General features: G+C 46.8%; 1 protein-coding gene across 2 annotated transcripts in view; it reads left to right on the forward strand.

The window, feature by feature from the left end:
- Positions 1-27,900, forward strand: part of PLCD1 (phospholipase C delta 1) — a 51,808-nt gene that overhangs the window by 14,844 nt on the left and 9,064 nt on the right. For both annotated transcript variants that reach the window (XM_050321383.1, XM_050321373.1), the window contains exons 3-8: positions 9,467-9,695; positions 14,425-14,554; positions 18,327-18,555; positions 19,646-19,847; positions 21,637-21,781; positions 22,797-22,946. In XM_050321383.1, coding sequence (XP_050177340.1) covers positions 9,467-9,695; positions 14,425-14,554; positions 18,327-18,555; positions 19,646-19,847; positions 21,637-21,781; positions 22,797-22,946 — 1,085 coding nt within the window. The remainder of the gene's footprint in view (positions 1-9,466; positions 9,696-14,424; positions 14,555-18,326; positions 18,556-19,645; positions 19,848-21,636; positions 21,782-22,796; positions 22,947-27,900) is intronic.

Genomic DNA, 27,900 nt, shown 5'->3' on the forward strand with positions numbered 1-27,900 from the left:
CTTGCTATAAAACAAATAAGGACATGATTTGAGAAAAATCCCTTTCAGACCTCCCTGTCCTGTGCTCTGAACCAGCCCATAACTCCAAATTATGGGGTCAGAGAGCACCTACAGCAACAGTCCTGACCCCTCCTGGTCCTCAGGAGTAAATGGGAAGGGGATCCCTGTGCTGTGGCTCCAGAGACCTTGATGCCTGCCTGGCTGAACCCTTTGCCTCCATGGCTGAGGCAGTGACATGGGGAGCAGGCACAACTGTGACTGTTTTATTTACTGAGCTGCAACAAGAGTGAGCTCAAATCCTTTGAGCTGGGCGTTGGGCCCAGGCTTTGGGAGTGTGTCTGCATGGGTGTGGATTTACAGCACTCAAGATACACTTTGGTAACTGAGCACAACCAGTGTTGCCACTCTGCTGGAGACAGAGGCAGTGCCACTGTGGGAAGGAGAGCCTGCTGTGCCCTGGGAGTGTCCTCAGTGCAACGTGAAGGGGGAGCGATATTACCTGGTGGCTCACATGCACCTGCATGCTCCGTGACACTCCATGCACACACACCTCTTCCAGAGAAAGGTTCTTCCACTACACCAGATTGCTCAAAGCCCCGTCCAACCTGTCCTTGAACAGCTCCAGGGATGGGGCAGCCAGTTTCTCTGGGCAACCTGTTTCGGTCCCTCACCACCCTCACAGAAAAGAATTTCTTCCTTAGAATTAATCTAAACCTGCCCTTTTTCAGTTCAAAGCCATTCTTTTTTGTTCTATCTCTACTTGCCCTTGTCCAAAGTCTCTCTCCAGCTCTCTTGTAGCCCCTGTAGGTACTGGAAGGGTCCCTAAGGTCTCCCTGGAGGCTTCTCTTCTCCAGGCTGAACAACTCCATCTCTCTCAGCCTGTCTCTACAGCAGAGGGGCTCCAGCCCTCTGAGCATCTTCATGGCTTCCTCTGGACTTGCTCCAACAGTTTTCCATCCTTCTGATGTTGGAGGCCCCAGAGATGGATGCATTACTCCAGGTGGGGTATCATGAGAGCAGAGTAGAGGGGCAATCACTTCCCTCAACGTGCTGGTCATACTTCTCTTTGCCTTTCTCATTTAGAGGTCCTCGGAGACCTTCTGTTCTCAAGTTTATGGAGTGATCGCTGGGTTTGAGTTTAGTTCTTGAGCTTTTAACTTCACCAGGCTGCTCTGGGTCCAGGTGTAGGGAGGATTACCCCCAGCTCTTGTTGTGTCCTTAGGCAGGCTCTACCACCACGGCTGCCCTCTCAGTTGATGTGGTGCGCAAAGGTGGTCCCATCAGAGGTGGAGTGCAGGGTCATGATTTGAGACCCAAAATCAGGGACTTCAGCGTGAAATCTCTCCAGAGGGTCACTCTTCCTTGTTGACAGACAGCTGCTTTGCCCTCCAGTACAAAGCCTTCCTAAACCTGCAGATAAGCTCCCTTTTTAGGATGGAAAAAGAGTGAGCAGAACGGAAACCGGGAGGTTTGAGCAGCAGGGTCTAATCTTATCTGCAGCGTTGCTGGCGGCGAGCAGATGGATGCACCTCAGAGGAGCAAAGCCTGGGTAGGGTGAGGGTTATGTTTTTGTTTGGATGGTTTCCTGTTATTCCTATTGCTGCTCTTATGACCATGTGGAAAAGCTATTTGTAAACCATTGTGTGGTGGGGCCCAGTAGATAACACTGGGGACTGCCAAGGTCAGGCAGGAGGATCTCAGATGCCTGAAGTTCAAAAAGCCCAACATATCAGGGTTGTCACAGGCACAGGCATTGCCTGGCTCAGATACACAGGGTACAACCAATACTTTCCTCTGTTGTCTTTATTTTAAACAACTGGGATTAGACAACTTAGATTGGATGCTGTCTTCATAGCTGTAACACCCACAGGGGGTAGGCTGCTGTTCCAAAATGGTTTCTACGCAGGTAGAACATGATCCATTTTTTCCTTATTGTCCATAACTTTTCAGTATGTTCCATTTAAGTCCAAGGGAACAGGGTTTTTTTCCAAAAGCCCTTGAAGCATCTTAAGTCAGTTTTCCAACAAGCATGTTCTGCCCTGTGTGTGCTCTCTGGTTGCCTCCAGCAGAGATATGGGAATGCTGGGCATGAAGGGCAGCAGAAAAGCACCCATTTTTCAGCAGAGCCTGCTCCATGCTGTGTCTGGGCTGCACATCAGATCCACAAACACACTGCTGTGTTACCCTAAATGTTGTGTAGGGCCATGGGCAGGGTGGATGCTTCTTTGGCCCGTGAGGATTTTACACAGCTTTCTCCCTGGGCTGAGGAAACAGAGTTCAGGTTGCACAATTAACAGTTTTGGGGCAAAGAGAAGATTTGTGCACGGGAGCTGGAGAACAGTTCATTCTGAGCCAGTTCCCTGCTGAGCATCACTGTGGTGCGAGGGAGGAGAGTCAAAGGGGGCAGAGGGACTGGATGGCAGGAGCAGCAGACTGTCACTAGCATCATCTTGTTTAGCTGTTGTCAAATATCAGATCTCATCTGTGTGAAATAAAAAGAGCAAAAAGAAAAAAAAGCATTGCCTGCTTTCAGTGAAATTGATTTTTGAAAGTATTTTCTTAAACCAGCTGTAATCCCTTGTGTGAGCTCACTTAAGCCAGACTCAATCCCTTTAAAAACTCTCTGAACCCGGGGATTTGTAGGCATGGCTGCAAACTTTCCACTGAAGCATCCTTTTGAGCGTTTGGTGGAGGAACAGAATATTCAAAGGCAGAAGGAGAAGACTGAGTGAGTCATTTAGGTTTAGGGGTGCTACAGTGGGGCCCCAGAGACGGTGCTTTGGTACCTCCTGCACTCTGTCTCTGCTGGAGGCTCAGGGAGGTGACGTTTTCCGTGGCAGCCCTGAATGAGCTTCGCTCACCAAACCAGAGATGACTCACTGGGGGCGCGTCCTTGAGTCAGAGCAGTGAAGTCAAGAAAGAACTTCGGGAGTTTTAGCTGAAATAGTTCCATTTCTGGCCAAAAGCTTTACGTAAAAACTGCTATTGTTGGATTTTATTTTTTTTTTTTCTGTATTTTGATTAAAATAATCTGCTTTGGGAGCAACTTTCAGGGGTGAACTAAATTCAGTTGCACTACTGAGTGTTGCAAGTGGTGATTGTATTATTATTTAAGGTCATGAAATTGGTCTTTTGATGTAGTAATTAGTTATCTCACTATTAAAAAGACACAAAATTTGTTCCAGTTCCTCTGAATTCTGGCCCAGTTATGGGACATTTTTCAGCAGAAAACCTTTTCCTTCACTTTTGTCTTGCTGTGAAATTTAGGAGTGTCCTCAAAATGCTGTGCAGTGAACATACCATTCCACTTTTTTTTGAAGAATAAATGCTTGTCTCCACTGAATTAATGCCCTGAACTTGCTTGCAGAAGAACAGGAAGGATGTGATATTTCTGTGTGCTTGCTCGAGTCTAGAAGTGAAAGCTTTAAATTGTTCCTGATATCAGTGTTCTAAAGTCAACAGAAACTCTCAGCAGCCTGTATGCACACAGCACAGCAGGTAGCTGGCTGCACCTACAGCTGCCTTCTGCAGTTTTCTTTAGGAATCATTGCTCCGTGGTCAGACAAGTATTTATCCCCGGAAAAATATTTGCTGATGGTGAATGTGTTATGCAAGGCGGCCGTCAGCTGTGAAAACAAAACCGTCTGTCTGTGGGTCTCATTAGTTTTTATCAAAATCACTCAACCCATAAAACACGTCATTTTGAGTGCAGGGCTGCCTGTTTCTTCGATTGAGTTTTCAATCAGGCCACCGCGCATGTCGCCGGGACAGTTTTCATCACAGGCAGTGCGCTGACAAATATTGACCTTGTTCTCCACAGTTATGTTAAACGCAAAGGCAGAAGTGTTGAGAGCCTCAGATCCAAATTTAGCGGCGGGAGAAGTAGGAACCAGTCGCTGAAATGGCTTGCAGGGCCCTGGTTGGGATGTGTGGAAGGAATGTAAATAGAGACCACTCTGTTTACATCAGCGCCCCAAGCTGTGATGGGCAGACAGAAAGGCTGGGTAAAGACCTTATATTAAAAGGGATTTCCAGACAACCTGTAAAATTGCATGTGCATTATATCACTGGTTGTCAGCGGATGACACACGCCAGCAGGGAGGGCAGACTGCTGTGCAGCTGATCTCCAGTTAAAACAACCTGCTGAGCGTGTCAGTGCATGGGGAGCAGAGAAGAGAATGGATGAGGATTCAGCAGCTGGGACCTGCAGTAATTCACGCACGGGGAGATGAGAGAGCAGTGTGGTCAGGGCTAAGAAGGCACAGCACAGCGGGGCTCATGCTAAATCCCCCCGTGAGTCACTATGATGAACACCCCTCAGGGGCGAGGCTGACGGATAGCCTGTGGTATTGCCGGCCCGGGGAGCTGACAGCGCTCCAGCTCCCACTGATTACAAAGGTCCTGATCCCAGCAGCGTTTGGCCATCAGCATCAGCCCCCTGCTGGGAAACCCAAATCAACTGAACGGTTCTTCGTGGGGTGAAACCAAAGCAAGGAGCAGCAGGCGGTGCCAGTTCAACCCCGCGTGCTCAGCGTGGTGTGACACCCGTGCCGTGTCTCTGTGGGGCGGTCCTGGGGGCAGGCAGCAGCTCTCATCTGCTCCTGACAAGATGCTGAGCCCTGCTGGCCGAGGTGCAGCTGGTGAGGGCCCGAGCTCTCCGCAGACACGAGGGATGCTGAGCAGGCTGTTAACGGCTGAGCACGTTTCTCATCTGCGTTTCCTGACGGTAAACAGGAGTGACTTATGGAGGCAATTAGAGTGGGATGGAGTAATTCGATGTGACTGAACGCCACATTGCAGGGATCACTTACTAATGACAGGGGGGGCAGGATAAGGAAGGGATCTGAGGAGTAGTTTCCCCCAGAGTGAAAAGCTGCCCCCCTTCCCCAGTGAAACAGCTGTTCTGGCAGTGCCTCCAAGTGTCTGTACAGTGACCCTCCTCTCCCTCTTTATCAGCAAAGGCACAAGAAAAGAGAAGCACCTGTTGCTCCTTGTCCTTCACGTGCTCAGTAGTTTGCAGATGTGGGTTCATTTTCTTATTCTCTCTCTTGACAAAGATTCCTGACGAAATATCTCCTCTCAAAGGGCTGCCTGTCAAACAGGGGGGAAAAAAAGTGATTGCTCTCTGCCTCTGTTCCTCCTTTCCCTGTGTTCTTTGCGGTTACCAAAGAGTTTACTGTCCATGCTCCCAGTGCAGTCTGGACATTTCACTTGTGGGACAATGATGGGAGAAGAGATTGAGAGGGAAGTGGCCAGGGCTCATCTCTCAGACAGTTTCTCTGATCATTAGGAACCTTGTCAGGGTTGTTCTTCTGGATCTTCAACACTTGTACACTGGAATCATAGAATGGCTTGGGTTGGGAGGAACCTTAAAAGTCATCCAGTTGATTTCCTCTGGGAGGTGTTCCTCTTCCTTCTGCATGAGGAGATGAGCTTGCAAGTGTAACAGCAAGCTCCCTGAAAGCCATGAGGAGAGAAATCCAAATCAAAAGAGATGCCCAAAAGATCCATGTTGGTTGCTTGAAAACATCACTGCTGTCAAAACCGGCCTCATGGATCCTGCAGGCCTGACCCATCCCTGCCTGCCGATGCCGTGGGTGAAACAGGAGAAGGGCACTGGGCTGAGGATTAACAAGGGGGAAGCACAAGGGCAGGATCCGGTGATGAAAACTGAAAGGAGGGTTAAAAAAGAAAGTTCCCAACATCTCCCTGAGAGTAGCTCAGGCAGGAGGAATTTCACTGGCTCCAGAGAACCCCGCTGTGTGTCCGTGTCAGTGGGGAGCCTTCAGCTGTGGCACCGTCTGGGCAGCACCCACAGCAGCCGGGAAGGCTGACCAGGACGTAACCTGTGTGGCTCTGTGTCTGGAGGCCAGGAAGAACACGAGCTTCCTCGGGCTGTGCGTCATGTTTTGGGCTTTGTACAAACCACCTCTTCGGCAGACGTAAACACTCGGGAGAAGCAGATGCAGACTTTCCAGATTCTCTTCTGCTCGTGGTTATCTCCCCGCTGTGGCGTGGCGGGGAAGGAACAGGGAGGTTGCAGGGTTGTGTGATTGATGGGCATTGCTGCGGGTGTCCCTCCGCTGTGAAACGTGTCTGTCCCCCAGTTATTTTTGATTTCTCCTCGCAGATAGCTCAGCTGAGCACACAGTTAGTTTGGGACTGCTAATGCAGTGCACTGGCTGTCTGGGAGCAGCTGATAAAGTACTCATGCTGGGTTAAGATTTTCCAGAAAAGAGATAACTTTTGCAGATGGCTTGGGCTGACTCCTTTGGCTTCAGCTTTTTTATTGATAGATGAAAACACACGACCAAGTTATGGAAAGCTTTAAAAAGTGTCCTCCCCTACCCTGCTCTTTTGACAGTTCCTGTGTTGATAGTTTCTCTCCTTGTCTCGTGTGACTACAGTAGACACCAATCCTGCTCTTCAGCCTTGTGTCTTTTCTGCATTGAGGAACTCTGTTACCTTCATCATCCTCTTCTCAACACACCTCAAAGAGATCAAGGCAGGCCTTCCAGACACAGGTTTTCAATCTTCTTTTCCTCCCACACAGCTCTCTTTTCCAGTGGAGTCACGAAGCCATGTAATGGTTTCCAAAGAATCCCTCCTAAATTTCCAATATTTAACATCAGATTTTCTAGTTTTGGAAACACCAGGTTGTTGCCAACCCAAAGTTTAGGGATTGATTGCACAAGCAGACTAACTAGCCATTCTGAAGGACAATAACTCTTATGAGCCAAGCAGTGGTGAGCAGTTGGCAGGTGATGAGGAATAACAGGATGATCCTTCCACTTGCACTGCCATAAGCAGAAAAGACCCAGAATGGAGGAGAATCACTTATTTATGGATTCTTCTGCATCTGGGATGCTCAGCCTGGACTTCCTTTCTGGTCAAGGGTCCTCTGTAGCCATTGATTAAGGGTATGATTTATCTTAGTCTGAAGTTTTTGTTTAAATAGAACAATAGAACAGAACATTTATGTTCCAAAAGCTCCTTTTTTTTTTTTTTTTTTCCTCCTACTGGTTATAAAAGGATCCAACTAAACTTTAGACTTTCTGAATCTGTCCAAATGTGATACCATGCTTTATGTTAAGGGTGAAGTTCTACCCGAGGCTCAGCCTCTATCACTTGCTCAGTGTCCTAATTAAAGGGCAAAATCTCCAGGCTTTAGTACTCAAACTTTTTCACAAAGGTAAATTGGCCAGATAACACAATTCCACAGCAGCCCATCCCAACCCAGCCTTTTCCTCCCCTCCCCTCAGCTGCTCAACTGTTGCCCTTTAGGAAGTGATAATCAAAGACCACACAAAGATAATGGCTCATGATTGTCCGGGAGGAGCTCTAGGAAGCTCCTCGTGGTGTGTCCTTCTATAGGAAGCAAACCAACAAAGTGCTATGGAAGATGTTTGACCACCCCACCATCTGGTGAGAATTTGGAGCAAATGTTAAGTGTTGGTTTTGGGAAGCCAGTGATTTTTGAAGACTGAAATTTTGGGTGTTTCTTTTTTTTCCCTTTTTTCCCAGCAGCTGAGCATTACTGTGACTGCTCTGGGGGAAAAAAAGGAAAGTTTTCAAACTCTAGTGAGCATCTGGTGAATTGTGGATGATCCCAGGGCAGCCATGATAAAAATGTGCAGGGTGGATAATGAGTTGGGTTTTTCTGCAGTGTTGACTCTGAATGAACTGGGCACTTTAATGATGTGAAATGGCTGTTTAAAGGTAAGTTTTTCCTATTCAGATAAACTGTGGAGATATTTTACGCTCACACACTGCTTTTCAACAGAGCTCCTTCAAGATAAGCTCACATAAAATTGTTCTCACATAACTGTGACAGAGGAAATAATTTTTAACTGTAATTTACAGTTTGAGGTAGAGTAGAAGTTAAGCACTTTTTTTCCCTCGTTTCCTGTGATTGTGTCTATTTTTTTAGCAAGCCTGTTATAGGAGATGGCTGAATATTTCTCAGGTGTGTTGTTGTTTCTAGGTGTGCCCAAGTACTGGCAGATGTTTGAAAAATGTACCTGGTCTGTCTCCTACCCAAGAAAATGCCAAGAGATTTTTTTGGTTGTGAAATCCATCACTTTGCAAACATTTTTGCCATTTTTTGTGTGTAGGTGCCATCCTTACTTCGGTGTTAAGTTTCTCGTCAGTCAAATGTGGTTAAGAAGTTTCTATCCTTTCCTCTCAGTCCTCTCATAGAATCAGAGAATCCTAAAGTGGTTTGGGTGGAGGGCACCTTAAAGACCACCCAGTTCCACCCTCCTGCCACGGGCAGGGACACCTTCCACTATCCCAGGTTTCTCCAAGCCCCGTCCAACCTGGCCTTGGACACTTCCAGGGATGGGGCAGCCACAGCTTCTCTGGGCAACCTGTGCCAGGTCTCTGTACATGTATTAAGTGGACCATGAAGGGCAAAAAGAGGCTGTGGTTGCTGCCAGGCGTTTGCCTGATAATAAACCAGTTTGAGGGTGCCTGAATGCTCTCAGGGAGATGTGGGGGGGATCTGCACTACTTAAATTTGTTGAATAAAATAGTCTCTTAATACACTGCTCCTTCTGGATTGCCTTTTGCAAATGTGGTGCAACTTCAGGGCTCATTTCCACCAGCTGAGTGGCCCAGATGGGAATGGGGAAAAGATGATGTTGAAAACAGTATTTTCCTTTCTTGCAGCAAGGAGGATTAAGTCTACCTTTGATAGGGCCAAGGATGGAGTGTGGGTAACACCAGACTACCCAGAAGCTTTGGTCTTTGTCTCTCTAATTTGCACTAGTATGACTGAGAAGAATAGATGGGGTTTTAAATTGTACCTTCTCACTTTTTTTGCAACCTAAAGAAAGACTATTTTGGTCCCTGCCCTCATCTTACTGAAGTCACCTCTCAATTTGCTCAGAGAGGTTGTGGCTGCCCCATCCCTGGAAGTGTCCAAGGCCAAGTTGGACAGAGCTTGGATCAACCTGGTTTAGTGGGAGGTGTCCCTGCCCATGGCAGGGGCTTGGAACAAGGTGATTTTTAAGGTCCCTTCCAACCCCAACCATTCTGTGATTACAGAATTTTCCTGTGAGGTGATGTTCACAGCAAGGCACATCCCCCACTCTCCCCATTCTTATGGGTGATGAGTCAAGGGATGCTCAAGTCAGGGATGCTCCAAAAACTCGGAACCAAACTCTCGGCAGTGATTTGTATCTCACAAACAGGATATCACAGTACAGCACCTTGTGCATATTCTGCTTCTTTGTTAAGTAAAGAACATGGGGAAAGAGTTTTCCTTTTTAAAATCTCTTACTCTTTCTGGCCCTTTTGATTTGAGCTTTCTTTAGTACCAAAGTTTGATGAAGGGAGGAGAGGGAAGGGAACCCTCCAAAGGTTTCAGGAAAAGGAGAAAGAGTAATTTTTTAGTGTCCCTCACCAAGGAGAGATAAGGCTGACTGAACCCCTGCTGACAGCAGGCTCTGCTTTCTTTCCACAGTCTCCATTGAAGATATTCGGGATGTGAGGTCAGGCCATAAAACAGAAGGTATGGAAAAATACGCCAAGGATGTCCCGGAGTATCGCTGCTTTTCCATCATCTTCAAAGACCAGCGGAAAAACCTGGACCTCATTGCGAGTTCAGAGGATGATGCCAACCACTGGATCTCCGGCCTTGGGAAAATCATAGCCCACAGCAACTCCATGAACCAGAAACAGAAACTCCAACAGTATCCTTTGCCTTATAAAATGATTAATCACAGACAAAGATGCACTTGTCTTTCCCTGTGGGTGGAGATAGTAGAATAACCTCCTTTTTTCCCCTGCTGGCCCTGGGCACTGAGTTTTCCCTCACGCTGATTTTTGCACCCAGGCAAACTCTCTGGTTTCCAGTGCTTTTTCCCCCTTGTTTTATGGTGATACCAGCAAGAGTGGATTCAGGCTTAATGTAGCTCCTCAAGCAAAGAATTGCCTCTTTCATGGAGCTCCAGATAAAACAATCATTACTTTTTTGTGTTCTTCAGGGGTCTGTTTCACTTGCATTGCAGTGAACTCCAGGACAGGCACTTCTTGGCAAGGCATGAAAAGCCCATGCTGTTTATCGTGTTTCTCGGTAATACAAGGCAAGGGAACTGATTCTTCTCACTGCCAAATTTGCTCTGGGGTATCTCCACTGACTCCAGTGAAATTACTCTGAATTTGCCTCAGCATGGCAGGAGGTTTTACCCTGAAAAAATCTGCAGTTGCTCTGGTGACTGTGCAGGGATCGGAAAGGAAAAGGAGCAGAGCAGGGAAGGAGAGTGAATTCCTTATGAAATGGGGAGAGAGTTTGTCATTGGGTGAGATCTTGGCTCTGCTGAATTCACAGGGAATCCTCCCTGGGGCTGCATTTCACTCAGTAAGTTGCTTTATGACCCTGGGTGTCACATGTAAAAAGAGAGAATGTCTGTTTGTGGATTTGCACATATTTGTGTGTGGATTTCTCGGTCCCTGTGTGTCCGAGACCCCGACTGTGACATGTGAACCTGCTGGCTGATTTCACCCTGATTTGACAGACAGTCATAAAATATTAAGTCCCTTTAAGCTTCCCAAAGATAGGAATCCAGCTTTCAGAGAGGACAACCAGACCTCTCTCTTGGTGAGAGAAGGCTGTGTGAGCTTCATGGCTTGTTCAACATCAAAGCATCTGCAGAGGGGAGGGGAGATCCAAAATCCTCAGCTGGGGAAAATCCCGGAGCTGGAGTTTGAGCCTAAGCAGGCGATAGGGGGTCTTGCCCTCAGTCAAGGCTTCACCCCATGAGGGTTCTCTGCTGGGTGATAATGTACTGATGGTGAAGGAGATGGTGCATAAATGCTGAGCTTTCATCAAGCTTTACTCTTCTGTGGGTTCTGAAAGTCTAATAAGCACTTGCACAGCCATAGTGCTGTTTGTTTAAAAGAATCAGACTCCATTAGTTCTGATGTGCCTGGGATGGGATGCTGTGTTTATCTCCTGCACTATGAGTGTCTTTTTGGATGGTTTTTCAAGCTCTGGGCTCTATGGTCACTCCTCAGCCACCCCACAGTGTGTAGGGGAAAATCTGGGTAACACAAAGCTGTCCCTGGAGCTCTTCAAATTGAAGATATTGCTGAAACACTTCCCCATAAGAAGAGACAAGATTGCTAAGGGGGAAAATAACAATGACATTTGCTAGGGAAGAAGGCTGTAAATTTCCAGCATGGAAAAGTGCCTCTCTGTCTTTGGAAAGCAGAATCGAAGCTAAATAGGGTGGGTAGGCAAACCATATTTCTGGAAGAGTAATTACCATGCCGTGCTGGCTTCCAATCTGGGATTGTCTCAGGCCATTTAACGTAACCTGGAATTACAGAACAGCATGATATCTCATTTGAAATGTGATGATGTTTAATTAAAGCCTGGGTTTTTTTAAATTTAGTCTGCCTTCACCGGGTTTGCTTGGCAGTGTGGGCTCACTCAGATCTTGCTTAAACCTCAGGAGTGTGCTTTGCATCTGTGAGCACAGAAGGGGAAGAGTCAGGAGATGAGGGGAAGTGTTGTGTCCCCTGCCTGTCCCCCATGAGTGGAGAACTGACTTGCACTGTGTCTTTTCCAGCCTCCCAAAGCCTTGCAAAACAAGCAAGGAATGTGCAAGTTTTTGAAAACAAGGATTGAAAGCAAAAACCCTGCTATTTTCAGGTGGGGATTGCTCTGCTTATAATATACTGTGGTGGAAAGGGACTTGATTGAGTGTCTTATGTGTCTGTCCAGTCCTGCTTTCCTGCCCAGACAAAACCCTCCCACATGCTTGGTGAGCATTTCTGACGTTCTTATACACACAGTTATGCTTTATTAAGCCTCAGATTCAACCCTGCAGCAAGCTGGCATGGCTTATTTAGCAAATATTGCAGGTATGTGTGCAGGGAAGGCTTCAGAGCAGAAAATACAGAGGACTTTTCATGTGAGCAGGGTGGCACCGTCTGCTCCGGTTCTGGGATTTATGTATGAGCTTTTCTTCTGGTTTGAAAGCACTTACCAGAAGGTTTTGCAGCATTTTCTGTTCTGAGCACATTCATGGGATATCTGCCAGGTAGTTTCAGTCACCCCCCCCCCCCTTTGGTTTCTCATAGAGAAGTGGTAGCCCTGGAGCTGGCATATCCTTTACAAACAAGAGGCAGGAAGCAGGCTCGCTCTGGATGTGTACAGGAGTGGGAGCAGCTTTTTCCTGGTCCACACAGGCCCACACGGGCACACAAGGTGAAAGAAAGATCCACAGCCAGGCCTGAAAAATGTCGTTTGCATCAGGTGGGAAGAATTTGAGTTGAAGTGCTTGGTTGATCCAGCTCCTCTAAGCTCCCCTGAAGTCAAGGGGATAGAGATGGATGGGGAGTTTGGGTGGTTTTGGGTCAGAATGCTGCAAAAATATTTGCTGACACAACAGGCTGAAGCCCCAGTTGTCTCTACACTCCATTTTCTCTTTTTGCTGCTTGTCCTTGCAGTGTGAGGGCTCCCTGTGTGTGTCTGGGCTCTCTGATTTCCCTCCTGCATTTCTCAGCCTCCTGGGAAAGGATCTAACAGGAAAGCATCTTCCATTCACAGGTGGGACCTGGGCATACTCTTCTGCAGATGCATTTACTGCCCAAATATCGTCTTCCAGAGAGGACTTTGGGGATGTGCCTGATCCTGGGTGCTCGTGACCAGTGGAAGTGGTGCAGGCTTTTTAAGTGAGGTGGTTTTTTGCAGTGGTTGGCACGAAGAGAGCAGTTTCTATGCACAGTTACTGTTATCCCACCCTGCTGCTCCTGGATTTCCTCTTGGCTGGCTGGAGCTGGGCTTTACTCCTGCCTGTTGTTTTTAGGGAAGGCTGTGGAGGGGAGCTGAGGTGCAGGGTTGGGTGTGAATGGGTGGCACCACTGAGGGCACCACGTTCCCAGTCTGAGCAGACCCTCTTTGGAGCACGGCTGGTGGAGGGGGTGTCCTGCACCCTGGGGTGGATGTGGTGTGCTCCCTTCCTCTGCTCTTGGGAGCTTCATGACTCAAACTTGGTTTTCTGGGAAGAATCAGTCCAAGCCAGAGCCTTGTTCAGGGCCCTGGAGTGTCCTTGGGAGCAGGGAAAACCTAGCCTGTCTTTATTTTGGTTTCCATGCCTAAAGAAGGGGAATATTAATATTACCAGGCTAAGACGGATGCGGGGTGAGGTCATTGCTTAGCACCTGCCAAGATTTTTAAAGCCAGAAAGTTCAACTTTCCATGAGACAAACAATACTTACAAACAGTTTACACATATTTCCATTGCTAGGAAATGTTTGAGTGCAGTGGAAGCCGTGGTGAACACTCTGTTTCAGGTTATGTCTACAGCCCCTAAGGCTGTTGATGCCCTTTTTTTGGGGTCATTTTGAAAGGCCCAGTTAAAATGTTACAGGACTATGTGCCTCAGCTGGTATTTGCTAATCCTCAGCTTTACTCTGATTGACATTCAGGTTGGGCATTTTTTTGGAAGCTTTTCTAGGATGGGTTTGAAGCCATGCGAGATGTGGAAGGTTACATTCACAGAGATCAAATTTTTGCTTTGATCATTTTTCCTATTGAAAAGTAGATATTTTTTCTGGATGACCTTTTGTATTTGACAGTAAAGCAAATTAGACAGTCAGTTCCATGATGCAAAAAAACCATTTTTTTTTTGTTGTTTAAAACTGCAGTGTATCTCGACTCTCTAAAATTATTTTCCCAAGAGACTGAAAGAAAACGGGAGACCCAGTTTAAATTATGACATTACATTAAAAAGCTCATTCTTATAGCAATTACTCCAGATCCATAGATATAGATATAGATATACTAAAGTGATTAAATCATGCTTTCATGAGGGGAAGCCAAGACCCACAGAGTTTGGTTTAATTCTGCTCACAACAAAGTTCTCAGGACAGATAGGTAGAAACTCCTAAAAATGTAGAGAAGCTGAAGTTGAGTTCAAAAATTAATATTAGTGCTTCTTTTGGAGTTCAGTGTTCCCCGTGATATACTGAATATTGACCAAATCTGCAACAATGAGTTTACCAAGCTCCTCTTGGGAGCTCTGTTCATTCTTTCCTTTCTCCCCTTTTAACTGTCTGGAGCAGAATGTACTTTCTGTCATAAAAGAGAAATCAGGCTGTTTCTGGCCGTGGCCAGAAACTCCTACAGGGTAAAGAGAGCTGATCCAGCCTTGGCCAGATGGTGAAAAGCTTCTCCCAGGTCATGATTCCTTGTATCACAGCACATTTTCCTTCTGCCAAAGCACCGTTTTGCTCTGTTGGAGCAGAAGGTGAGATGATTTCAGCTGTTCAGGGGGACTGTGCTGATTTACAGCAGCTGGAGGGGTGGTTCAGAGCCTTCAGAAGAGGATTTCCCCCCTGGCATGTGCAGCAGAAGGGTGGTGTTTAGGGTAGGCACTGACCTGGAAAGATTTCCCTTACATCACCCTGCAGCTGGATTCACACCTGCCTGCGCAAAGCTGATAAAAACAAAGACAACAAGATGAGCTTGAAAGAGCTCAAAGATTTCCTGAAAGAAGTGAACATTGAAGTCGATGACTATCATGCCAAGAAGATTTTCCAGGTAATGGGAGCGAGCAGATCAAGTGTTTGCTGTTGGTTGAGGTCGAGATCTCCCACAGCTTTCAGCTTGGGTTGGAGACCTGACCTAAAGTGAACTCTGGGCTTCTTTTCTTGTACCAAGGAGGGACTCTCAGTTTTTGGTGCTCAGCAGATTCCCACTAAGTTAGGCCAGAGCAATGCTTTTGGTGAGGGTGTGTTAAGACCTTCATGACTGGTGCCCAATTTTGCCACAATGCAGAAGATGAGATGCAAACATGGATAATGCAAGAAAAAAAGGGAAAAGCAAAGTTCAAGTGCACTTTGAGTCCCAGGTGATTCAGAAGTTCTGTGTGCCATGACCACACGTCAGTGCCTAAATCTGGCTGAAGTTTGGTTGCATTTGTGAACCCAGATCCTCATCTTCTCAGAGCAGGGGGATGCCAAGTGACACATATAAACAAAGTACAAATTAAGAAAAAAAACCCTTTCCAGATCCATGACAGATAGGTGACATTGTACCCAAGCCTGGACCAGTCTGATTGATTTAATACTCCCAAGGCATATTTAATCTGGTCAGGGAGGTTCACCTCTAAATTCTCGAGATTTGGCTTGCAGGCTGAGCCTATCAGAAGATAAGAAAGGGATGAGAAATTCTCACTTATTAAGCCTTTGGTTTCTCTCTGAAGAATCCACCCTGCTGAGGTGAGATAAAACATCTGGATGATTTCCAAACTTCCATCCTGTCTGAAGCAGGATTTGAATTAATGGGTGTGCAGTTTGTTTCAGAAATGCTTTCTTCTCATCACTGGTAAACACGTGGGTGGTTTCAGGCACCAGGCAGCAGTTCTCCCCCTCCCTCCTGTGAGCAAATAGCCTTCCACCAAAGGAGCTTCAAGTTTCATAATCCTTCTTTTCTGGAGGTCTCTCTCTCTGGTAACTCTGCAGGAACTGGGGGGAAGGTCATCAGCAGATCTTAAAGAATTTCTGCTTGCAAAATCTTCCAGCTCTGATTGGTGTATCCCATCCTTTATTCCCTGCTCAAGAAGACCCTGGAAGGACAGCAGGAAGGCTAGGAATCCTCTGATTGAGTTGTATGACTCCACTGCAGTCAGCACCAACACTTGACACTGCCTTAGAGTCTGTGTAGGTGAAGCCAGTGCAGACCAGGGTGTGATTCACCTCATCCTAAAGGATACAGCTCACTTATGTGAGATGAATCACTCCCTACATCTTTAAACATAAACAATCTCAAAAAAACCCCACAAAAAACACAAACTCCAAACCAAACCTTTATTTTAGAGGCACAGTCGCCTCTCATTTAATGAACCTCTTTTGCTGTAACAAGAGTTACAAGGGAGCTTTAGGAGAGGAAACTTGATGAAGTTCAGTTCTTTTTGCTTAAGAACTCCAAGTAATTGCTAAATCTTGATTCAACCCACTGAAATGCAGGCAGGTAGCTGAGGTGCCATCATTAGGCATGTAATTGTTAAGCTTCCTGCATAGCCACTGCAAAGAGAGGCTCTTTGGAGGTTAATTCAGATCTCCTGAGGGCTGATTTGCCTCCAGGAAGAGTCTGTCTTGCTCCTAAAGCAATTACATTTTCAGTTTACATCCTGCCTCAGCTTAGATGGGCTGTGACATTAGAGCCTATTAAAAGGTTGGTCTTTGCTGTCTTGGTGAGCTTTTCTTCATTTAGTCACAGGAAGGAAGGGTGATCAGAACTTCAGGAGAGGGCTGCAGGGCAAGTTCTCACATTATTCTTGCCTTCCATCACATAATTTGTCCTCATCTGGGTTTGAAACACTCTTGAGTAAGATATTTGCAACGCAACCAGTGCAAAGCTCCTCTCATTGCTCACTTCATTTCAACCTGAATATTCATTCTGGTGCATCAGGAAGGTGCTTTTTGTGGCAGACTGAGGGTCATTCAGTACTTATGGTTCATGATACAGACATGTGGGGCAAAACACGGGATTTTGGGTTGAGATTCTCTTTCTAATTTGGAGATCTTGCAGCCAAAGCAGAGGCAACCCACTTTTATACCATGCATCTGATCCGTCCTGGAATTTGATTAGGATGCCAATCCTATTGTCCTCTTTTCATCATAACCTCTAATGGCCACTCATGAACTGAATTCCCAAGGCAGATCACTTAAAATGCCACTTTTGTAGAAGTAATATCCCATCGTTTCCCCTGTCGTGTCTTAAAGCAGAGAACATCTGTAATTCACGACATCCCCACAGTCTCCACCAGTTGCTTTCCCTCTTCATATTCCTTTTGCAATTGCTAAACATCATGCTCAGTTCAGCTGGAGAGATCAGCCAAGGCCACAGCACAGGAGCATAGACATGGAAGCAAGGAAAAGGCAGTTCCTGGACCCTCAAACCTTATTTGGAGGTGTCTGTAGTACTGAGCATGTCACAGGTTGTCCCATCCCTGCAATGAGCCCGTGCCTTCTACTCAGCAGATTCTGAACTCAGGACAAGTTGAACTCTTTTCACTCCTGTCACTTCAGTCTGTGAAATGCTGAGCATCATGATAAATTTGGTATATATATGCTACATAAACAGATAGTGAGGGACTGCAGGGGAGGATTTGACAAAGATGAAAGTCCCTCATCATCTTGCTTGGGGCACTGCCAAAGCCACCGTGGCCACCACTGAGATCATTGGCAGAGCTAGGTTGAGATTAGCATCATGACTGGTTAAACTGAGACAAGCATTTTGGCCATAAAAGCCAGGAAAACAGCTCAGTCTGTCACAAGGGATCAAGGATGGAAAGCGATTTAATTCCTCTGGTTTGACAAGTTGAAGAATTCTGCTAGGAACAAACAACAAAACTAATATCAGGATTTGCCACAATAAAAAAAAAAAAGTCATTTTCTAATGAAAAATTGAACCTGGTAGTGTTTTAAATAAACTGGAAATACTTGTTATTGGAAAAGCTGTTGTCCTTCATGGAGACACTAAAATGCATATCCCAAGCTCCTAGTCATTCATGGCCAATCAAGTTCTTGGCTGTGGTGCTCTGTCAGAGCTGCTGTCTAGAGGAAAGTTTCAAACCACAGAGGAACATGGGGGCATGGAGAATTTGAATTACAGCTCCTTGAGAAGATGGTGTCTGATTTCAAATTTTGTGGAGAGTTTGTTACTTGGGGTTTGGATGAGAATGGAAACACCCATGGAAAGATGGATTTTTTTCATATCTAAATGTGCATATTTAATAGTTTTTTTGTGGTTTTTTTTTTTGTTTTATTTGGGTTTTTTTTGTTTTTTTTTTAAGTTGGTTTTGATGCCATCTTTGCAACCAGCCCTCCTACTTGGCAGCCTCCTGAGCCCTGAGCTCAGACCCACTAAGGTCGAGCTCCTTTTCACTTCGCTTACTGGATTTTAGGCCAAAATCTCTATCCACAGTTTAAGGGAGTTAATTGTTTCCTATATTCCTCTTGAGATCAAGAGTTACATTTCTCTTGAACCTTGATTTGTGCTTAAATTGTCCTGAGCTGTCCTTCTGGCTTAAGGTTTGCGCAGCACCCCGTGCGATGGAACTGAGGGCCACGCCTGGTGCTTTTGGTCACACTGCTAATATGAGTAAATGCTAATAATTGTAGCTGTTGTATGACTGTTGGCCTTGTCAGTGAGAGCCACTGTCATTGACCAAGTGCTTCTCCTTCACTGGGCAGTAACTGTCTCCAATTATTTTGTGTTCTGCGTTGTGTAGCCCTGGTGCAGATTACGGCTGGCGTATGCCAGAAGGAAAGAAGGTTTTCACTCCTTCTCCCCTCTACGTTTACAGCACTGTGACAAGTCCAAAACAGAGGCTCTGGAGGATGATGAGATAGAGGAATTTTACAAGATACTGACAGAGAGGAAGGAGATAGACAACATCTTCCAAATGTACTCAGATACAGAAGGGTTCATGTCCTGCCAGAACCTCGTGAGGTTCCTCTATGAGATGCAGCAGGAAGAAGATGCTGTTGTTGCTGCCCCTGCCTTAATTCAGAAATATGAGCCCAATGAAAGAGGTAGGTTGATAACCTTGGCTGGTTTGGTTCAAAATCTTGCTTTTTTTGGTGAACTATGAATGGTGTTACTACTCCTTTCTTCTGCAGTCATGTGCATTATTTTCTCCTCGAAGCTGCTTATAAAACACCACTCTTCTAGAGGAATAACATTATCAGTACTTGAGGAGAGGAGGGCAGAGCAGTGCCTGGGAAACAGCTCTTTTCAGTTTTGGTTTGGGTACACCATGCAGCTGGAGAGGGTTTGGTTCAGAGATAGCCAGAGGATGATGAAAATCCCAAGGGAAAGACTTGGATGGGTTATTCAAATGCCAAGACCTCACGTGGCTTTTCAAGGTCGAGAATGTAGCAGCATTTCTGTTCTCCAGAAGCTGGGGTGGAGGCAGACAGTGTTAAACATGGGCACCTGAAAAGCCCACAAGTGATGGGATCTGTGAGTTGAGGGCCAAGGAGGTGACAGCTGTTTAGGGGGGCAATCACAGAACTGTGTCTGCTCAGAATGGAGGGGACTCATGTTCAAGGAACCAACTCAGGATCATGGGCTGCTTTTGCACTACCCTGGTGTTCCCCTAGGAGAGGGACAAGGCTTTGGAACTATCAGACTTTAGGATTAGGCTGAGATCTCTCTCTCAGTCCCTCAAGATGGGGAGAAATCAATTCCACCCAAAAGTTGGGGGTAATTTTGTGTTTCCTCTTTGCAAATCAGGTATTCATTGGATAATCTAGACAGGATTTATCTGGCTGTGTTTAGACATCTGACAAGTTCTCTGGGTTCAGAGAAACCTTGAAATGCTCTAGTGGAGATTTTTATACTGTAAGTCTCTAGAGAGAGATGAGGTAAGGGCTGTCTTTGACACTTCCAAGACATTATCAAGGACAGTGTCATGAAAAGCCACGCTTGTGAATGGGCTTTAAAAGCATTTTCAGGCAGATGAGGCTGTCACCATCCCGTGAGCAGCACCAGTATTTTTGCTATCAGCTGGAATGCCCAGGGAGCACATTTTGCTGGAAGAGCAGCGGGGATCAGGGTGGAGATGATGGCACAGGCGGTGTCGGACTCTCAGTGTGGGGTTTCTGTCTGTTTGTCCGGCAGCCAAGAGGGGCAACGCCATGACCAAGGACGGCTTCCTGATGTACCTGCTGTCTGACGAGGGGAACATATTCAACCCCTCCCACCGTAAAGTGTACCAGGACATGACCCAGCCTCTCAGTCACTACTTTGTGTCATCCTCACACAACACCTACCTTATGGAAGACCAGATCACAGGTCCAAGCAGCACAGAAGCCTATATCAGGTAAAGCGTGTGTGTTGTGTGTGTGTTTATGTGTGGGGGAGGTTGTCCCCTCTCTTACAGAAGACATAAGGTGCATTTAAACTGCTAGATGCAAGAGGATCAAGAAGCAGCCTCCCACCCTGAGACCAGGTAATGTGGACTGACCCACGTTCACACCAGGGTGAGCTTATTTCTAAATCAGGTTGGCTGTGCTGCCCCTCTCTTTTCGTAGCACTTTGACCTGGGTCTCTGCTGGGTCCCTGGTGGTGTCCTCCCGACTGTAAGAGACACGACTACTACATTTTGAGAAGAGTTTGAAATACCTGCAGTCACGTGGAGGCTGGAGTGCAGCCCTCTGGCACTGTTTTCAAAGCATGGTGCTGAGAGGGAATGTTGCATTCCCCAGAACACAGCACAAGGGAGTGCAAGGAGCTTACGAGATGCAAAGATTTCTGGGAGAGAGCTGCAGGTCTGTGTAGGGACTGCAAGGAGCCAGGAGACTTATGCCTGGTCCCTCTCTAGCATCTCAGATGTTCCCACAGCATCCCTGGACAGAACATTAGGTGTTGCCTCCTTCTGCCTTTAACAACGACTGTTATCAGATGTCTCATGGCTTGATGAGTGCAGTGACCTTTACTAACCTGCACAACCACCTTACATTACTCCTGCTGTGACCTGTGCTTTTATCAGGTGGGGCAGTGTTTCCTTACAAGCAACTCAATTACTGCAATTCTGTCTTTGTTTATGACTTACCTGATTCTCAGGAGCAATGACTGTCTAAACTCACAAGGCCAAAATTGTATAGAGTGAAATCTGGAAAAAGGTTGCTTCCCAGTAGCTCTTTAAATTCCTCTTAAAGTATCTTAAAATTATAGATGTATGTTTTGGTTGTAAAAAAAAAAAAAAGAAAAAAAAATCCCATTATTCTGGAACTGGTTTCCCAGAGAAGGTGTGAATGCCCCATCCCTGGAAGTGTTCAAGCCCAGGTTAGATGGGGCTCTGAGCAACCTGGTTTAGGGGAAGGTGTCCCTTCTCATGACAGGGAGTTGGAATGGGATGAGGTCCCTCCTAACCCAAACCGTTCCAGTATTCTATGATTCTATTGCAAAGAGTTAAATGAGTTGTGTAATCTGAAATGTTTAGGGAGTTACTGTAAAAGAGATGAGATCACCTCCTGGACAGGTAAGGGGGGAACCTGCATTTGAAAGGGAATTAAAATGAACGTACGGATATGGAGAGGTGGGACTTTCAAGTGGAAATTCAGCCTGTAGACTCAGCTTGGGAAACTGGTCCTCAGCAGTCTTCCTAGTTATGGTGGAGTCCCCACAGATCCCCTCCTCTGAGGATTCGTCTCTCGTGTTGTATCAGATCTAGATGAAGAACACACATCATCCAGGCTTTGTGACCTGCCTTCTAAGGGTGACTGTCTTACTGTCATTCTTCCAATGCAGCCATTCTTGATTTTCTCTTCTCTTCACTGTCTTTGGGGACAGACTTGGGGCACAGTCATGAGTGTTCCTTTCTCATCTGGCACTTGCTTTGTGTTACTCTTTGGATATTTCTAGCTCGGACTTCCACTTCCTCCTTTTTCTGATCCTGCTGTGCTTTCCTTGCTCGACCTTGAGCTGTCTTTGCCGACACTGAGCTCTTCTGATCAGTCCTTTCTCTCTCTGCTTTCCTGTTTTTCCAAGCTCCTTTTTTCTCCCTTGCTCCCTGAACTTCCCATCAGTCTTCCCAGGCAGTGCCTGTGCCTCATTCTGAGGCGGAGCAGAAGGTTTAGAACCCAACCAGGTCCCTTCTTTGTTTCCAGAGCCCTCACCAAAGGCTGCCGCTGTGTGGAGCTGGATTGCTGGGATGGCCCCAACTCAGAGCCCATCATTTATCACGGCTACACCCTCACCTCCAAGATCCTCTTCAGCGATGTCATTAAGGCCATCAAGAACTATGCTTTCAAAGTAAGGATGAGGCACCCTCTAAGATTTCTCATTTTGCATAGCCCAGGACTGACAGTAGATCCCTGCCCTCCCAGCAGAGAGCAGAAATAACTGGTTTCTTATTTCCCGTGGGGACAAGATGTGCCCTATCCGGGCATCCATGCTCTGCTTCCTGCAGAGATCCATTCCTGGGAGTTTCTGCTCAGGCAGAGCACCACCTGATGAGTTTGAATGTGCACCAGCACAGCTGCATCCTGGACCCCACTGCAATGAAAATGATACCCGGTATCTTGAGCCCGCCTGGCGGGAAATGCAAACAAGCCCATAATTTATGTGGCTTTGATGTCTTAGGGTCTGTTTCTAATTTAGAGGAACCCACGCTTTAGATGTGAAGGACTGCTTCTACTCTGCAGGTCTGGAGTCTTGCATGGCAGTGCTGGGCCAGCAGCCTTCAAAAAACCTTGGGTCCGTCCAGACTCACGGGATTTTCTGCTATTTTCCTTCAGTGCACTTGGGAGCTGGCATCGAGTTTCCTTTGGGGCTCTAAAGGAGTGACAGTGACAATAATGACAATGCCTTCAGCACACAGAATGGCTTAGGGGGCACAGGGAGCCAGATCAGGCAGCTAGTAGGATTGGAGGAAGGATTCATGTCACCTTGGGATTTGAGCAAACCCAGTGATTTCAAAGCCCCCTTCCCCAGTCTTTCCTCTGAGGTGGGAAGGTGTTTGGACCCGCAGTGCAAGCGGAGAATGGAGGCAAGGGAGCCTCACCAAAGTGTCCCAGAAAGTCTGTGGGAGGCATCCTGACCCGTCCTAGTGCCCTGTCCATTGGCTCATCCTCTCTGGAAGGCATCAGCAGAGACCTGAGTAGCTGCTGCGTAGTTAAATTTGACCATTTTTAACAAATGTTCGTTTTAGCAGAATTTAGACCCTGCTGTTGACACTCATTTCCTGAGTAAACAGCACTGAGGTTTACACCAGCAACTGGTGGTATTGCAGAGTTCACTGATGGTGTGTGTTGCTGTCTTGTCCTAGACCTCACCATACCCTGTCATCATCTCCCTGGAGAACCACTGCAGCGTCGACCAGCAGAAGGTCATGGCTCAGCACATGACGACCATCTTCCAGGACATGCTCTTGGTTGCCCCAGTGGATGGGAACAAATCGCAGTTCCCGTCCCCAGAGGTAAGCAAGGCCTCTCCAGCACTGCCTTCTGAAGGTGGGACAAGGAGGAAGTTTGTGTTCTCGCTGAGTGCTCAAAACTCAAGGGGAAAACCAGTACAAGTAGCCTAAAAATGTATCAAGCACAAAGTGTCCTCCCACTGAGAGTGGCCTGGGGTGGTGGGGATGGAGATGCCCATGAAGGACAAGGGAAAGCAGGAGGCTGCCTAGAGATGCCCCTTTGATTCCCATGAATCAGGGCAGCTGTCAGGCTGGGAGCTGAGCTCTGACCTTGCAAGAGGAAGGAAATACGCAGCCCTCAACAGTGGACCACCACTTTAAAATCATTGGCTGACAATTAGGAAGAAATGGAAATGAAATCTTGATATGGAAAAAAAAGTTTCCAAAACAGAAGCCAAATTAAATATTCATCTCCCCTTTGGTTTGTGTTTTCTTTCCTTGTTTCCTTGTTTCTTTGTTTCCTTCTTTCCTTCCTCCTTTCCTCCTTTTCTCTCAAGCACTTTTGCAGAAGCAGGCAAAGTTTGTGTGGGTAGCTGCAGTTCCCTTTAAATTGCATTTCTTTGCTAAAGAAATCATTTGCCAGAAGTTGGATGAGCTGGCCTACCCAGAGCTGGAAGGAGTTTGTGGGTGGGATAAAGCTGGCAGTCAGCAGGGGAGAAAGGAGAGGAAAACGATCCACCCAAAATATCTTCTGTATTTGTTCTCCATCCTCCTTTATCTATTTTCCTTTTCCAACTTTCCCCTTTTGTTTGGGAGTGTCATGCCTCATTTGATACAATGCCTAGCACAGAGGGAAGCTGATCTGGGTTGGTCCCTAAGCACCAGGGCAATAAATAAGGATGAATCATGATTTTTAATGCTGCTGCTGCTGCAGCAGGACCTCGACTCTGGCACAGACAAGGTGACTGCGTTGAGAGAAGTGAGTGCCAGGGTGAGGGTACACCCAGCATGAGGACAGCTCTCTGCAGGCTGTTAGCGACTTGGAAAAGTAAGTGCCCCCTCCTGACTCACTGTTTATCCTGGTGCAGGATCAGGAAAGCTGCTGATGGCTTTTCACAACTCTTGCCTTGTGACCAGGGCAGTGATAGGATGAAAGGAAGGAGAAACACCTGGGAAAGAAAAGCGTGATTTGTGCGTGTAAGGGGACGACCCCAGCTTCCCAAAGATGTTTTTCCCATTCCTGTGCTCATCCAACCTCCTGCTCTGGTTGCCCGAACAGACACGTGGCCCCAGCTGGAACACAGTGGCCCAGATCTACCTTAGTGAATGGATTTGGGCCGATTTGCTCCGTTGGAGGGATTGATCCGTTTAGTTTAATTGGAGAAAAATTGCCAGTGTGTCAAGACCTATCCTTTTCCTTTGGATACTTTTCCTCTGTCTTCCTGCTATGTGAACAAGGAGAGTGCAAAAGGCTGAAAGGCTGATTTTTTGGGTGAAAAATACATTGAAACTGAAACATTAAGGGCAAAAACTTAAACCAACAAACCAGAAACCTCTTGGCTTTTCCACCCTCTTGTGAAAGTTGATGTGAGGAAGCCTGGAACAAAGTGGTATTTTGTATATTAGAAAAAGGGTGGGATCTGCCACTGGGAAAAGGGCTGAAAGGCTGTAAATACAAACAGTGGAAGGATTGCTACCGATTGTGTTAGCAGGGCAATGTCAGTAATTAAAGGAAGATCGACAGGGCTTGGATTTGTGCTAACGATCCATTCCACAGCCCGAGGCAGGAATCTGATTTGTTAGGCTCCATTCAGGAACAGTGTTGGGCTACACAGCCTGTCTAAATATCTCCCTCAAGCTGCTGTCTTTAGGTCCCAATAGTAAATTAAAGGCTGCAGGATGAAAGGCCAAAAGCCACATAAAAGCTCCAGGCAGTGCCGGGGTTGCAGGGAGGAGCAGATCCAGTCTGTGTTCCTTGTTGCCTTTCTGATGGCTTATTGCCCTTCTGCCCCATCCCTGATCCGCACAGGGGTCTGCCCAGCCCCTTTCCCTTATCCCTACATCCCAGCTGGAAATGCTGCAAAGCCCCAGTCCTGGAATGAGGCTAAACCAGCTCCCAGTGTCGCAGGCAACTCTTCAGTGTACCAGATGTATCTCCTAAGGACTGGGAACATGTTACTCCTGACAGCTTCTCAGGAGTCTGGAGGGATGGGTGTCCTCACCCTGAGAACATGTAAGGCAGCAGTGCTCAGACCCTGCCTATCCGTGTATGTGAGCACTTTGAGAAACAGTTAATACAGTCAGAGGGAGTTGGAGGTGTGGTCCAACCTCCTCCTAAGTGTTTGTCCAAACAGATGAGAAGGATCACACCCTGGGAGTGTTTAGTTCTCTCTGTTGACTCTGAAGGAGGTGTTGAAAGCCCAGAAAGTTTGATGAGGTGGATCACCTTACAAATCCTCCATTCCCACTGAGATGAAAACTGGAATTCAGACCTTACTGTGGCTTTCAGGCTGCTTGTTAGGGTGTAGGAAACTTTCAGGTAGGATAAACATGTGGACGTGGATCTTTTAAAATCCTGTGCTCGTTATAACAGTTCTACTGCTGCTGATAAAATCAGCAGTGCTTCCCTGGCTGCCATGTGCCAATCCACAGACTCCCAAAAGGAAGCAAGGCCATGTGTCAGAACCATTTCACTTGCAGAGCTGAGCTTGTTCAGCATGCAGTGGAAAAGGTGGGAGAGCAGGGGAGCTCCACCTGTGGAGAAATAAGACAATGCCATTTACAGGGAATGTGAAAAAGGGCAAGAGTTGCATTTATTCAAGCAACTGCTCCACGGCACGTTCTCAGTGGAATCCAGTGTCCTTGTAGCCTTTTCTTAGGCTGTACTCAACCTTGGGCTTGCCAGACACAGTTGGAATAGCTTTATGGTCTACTTGGAGAATATTTATTGAGTATTTCAGCTAATGCTTCCTCCTAAGACAAGGGATCTGCTCAGCAGAGCTGAACTGATGAGCTGAGAGTCTTTTGCCTCAGGCTAGAAATACTTAATATCAGACGGAGAGGAACCAAGAGAAATGAAGCAAGGGCATGTGTGTGTTTGTGTCTGTGTGTATCAGCTTATTTAAAACCTTATTAAAGAAGATAAACTCAGATTTGGGCCTTTGCTTCATAGCACCCATATTAATTGGGGAAGAAAGAATCATGAATGAAGACTGGCAGCTTCTGCACGATGGACTCAGTGCAGTGCTGCTGTAAAATAGCACCTTTTTCAGGAAGTGGGAATGAAGATGCTCTCTTTTGGGGTGAATCTCACCTCTCATTGTGGACCAACAAGCAAATGCATCTCCTCTCAGTTAGGTGGCACCTGGGCTGCTCTCCCCTGTAGGCACAGTGGAAATTACCTGCCTAGGGGGATACGGTGGGCATGGGACCAGTGTCCCTGTGCCCATGGGGAGCTTCTGCAGCATATCCAAGGTTTCCCAGAATAACCACAGGCTAGTCAGGATAAGAGCAGCTCTAGCACAGGGTGTGTTGAGGAGACATGGAGAAGGCTGTGCTCCTGTGCCTTTGCTGCTGATGTTATTCAGGCTTGTAGGATGAGTCTGTTCCAGAAGTTACACCTCCCATTTGCTGTCCTGAGTGGCAGAAGCTTAAAAAGCTTAATTACCTACTGATAATTAAGAATCAAGCAGTCTGCCCCAAATACCTTATCCCTAGTTCTCTCTACTAGTTGTGAGATAAGGTGGTAATGTTTTTTATGGGATATTTGAAAGCAGAGGCAAATAGTATATATGAAATATCAGGATGGTATCTGCAGTTTGTAAAGGATGAGAGGGACTGCTCTCAGGCCCTCCTTACTGTCTCCAGTGCAATCCTTCCAGAATTGTCCATTCCAAGTGTTGACTAGAGCCTAAGAACTCACACAGAACTGGATTTTGTTGTGGAAGAAGAGTGTAGAGCTGGATGTTGAGGTAGGAGGGTGGGAAGAGTCATGGGAGCAGCAGACTGAAGTGAGAGTCTGAAGATGAGCCGACTCATCTCCCAGCCTTGCATGTAGAGAAGCAGGTCCCAGCTCTGCCTGGAAGAGGGATGAGGGCTGGGAGGATGGTCTGGGGATGGGAAGGACAATAGTGCCATGCTCTGACTGCTCCTTTGGACCTTTTATTCCAAATAACTGGTACACTCCTTCCATCTGCTTCTGAGTATAGCTTTTGAGTGACAGGGAAAGTGCCCCAGTGCAAACAGAACATTTGTGGTAGCTGAATAAAAATGCTCTTGGCTGCTGCCTCTGGTGCCAGTGTCAAATTTCTGCTCCAACCAAGCTTCATCCATGGCTTCACTGGGTGGTGAGGAGTTGGTTTGGCTCTGCTGTAAAGATGTGATGCAATTTGCTTGCACCCACAAGGGGTGCAAAGGGGGAAATTGTGTCCTTTGAAAACGCCTGTGTTGCTTTATAGAAGGTCCTTGGTTTTCCAGAGTCCTGTCATCTGAGTGTGGTGGGGTTTGTTGCTTTTGCTGTTGAGGAAAAGGCAAACACAGGGTGTTGCTGAGGAAAGGGGAATGTGCTGCACAGACTGAGGGGTTGTGCTGGCTAATTCCAAAAGACTGAATTTTTCTGGAATAACTAGCCAGGAGTGCCAAACACACCCAGGTGGCAGCAAATCTCCTGCTGAGTTCTCTGGAAGCTGCGGGGTCTCGTGGTGCTCCTGATTTTAAGGCATAACCTGCTCACTCAGAGATTGCCCTCAGTGCTTCTCCCTGCTGCCAGCATTGCTGCTGCCTCATTTGGGCTCTTCCTTAGGCTGTCAGCACCCTAAGGCTTCACCTGCAAAGTCCTTACCTATTAAAATTCCATGTCTGCTGTGCAGGAAGCACCTGTACAGAACTTAATGGGCCTCCCTCACCATTAAAATTTCTACTGGAACAGAAGGCTGAACTGCTTCAGTCCCTGCTTGGATCTCATACAGTTTCCCAAGTTGTGCTTGTGAACACACATTGTGTTCATAACCATACACAG

The sequence above is a fragment of the Myiozetetes cayanensis genome, unplaced genomic scaffold (genome assembly GCF_022539395.1).
Source record: "Myiozetetes cayanensis isolate MyiCay16 unplaced genomic scaffold, myiCay2020 scf1, whole genome shotgun sequence".
In the NCBI taxonomy this organism is placed as follows: Eukaryota; Metazoa; Chordata; class Aves; order Passeriformes; family Tyrannidae; genus Myiozetetes; species Myiozetetes cayanensis.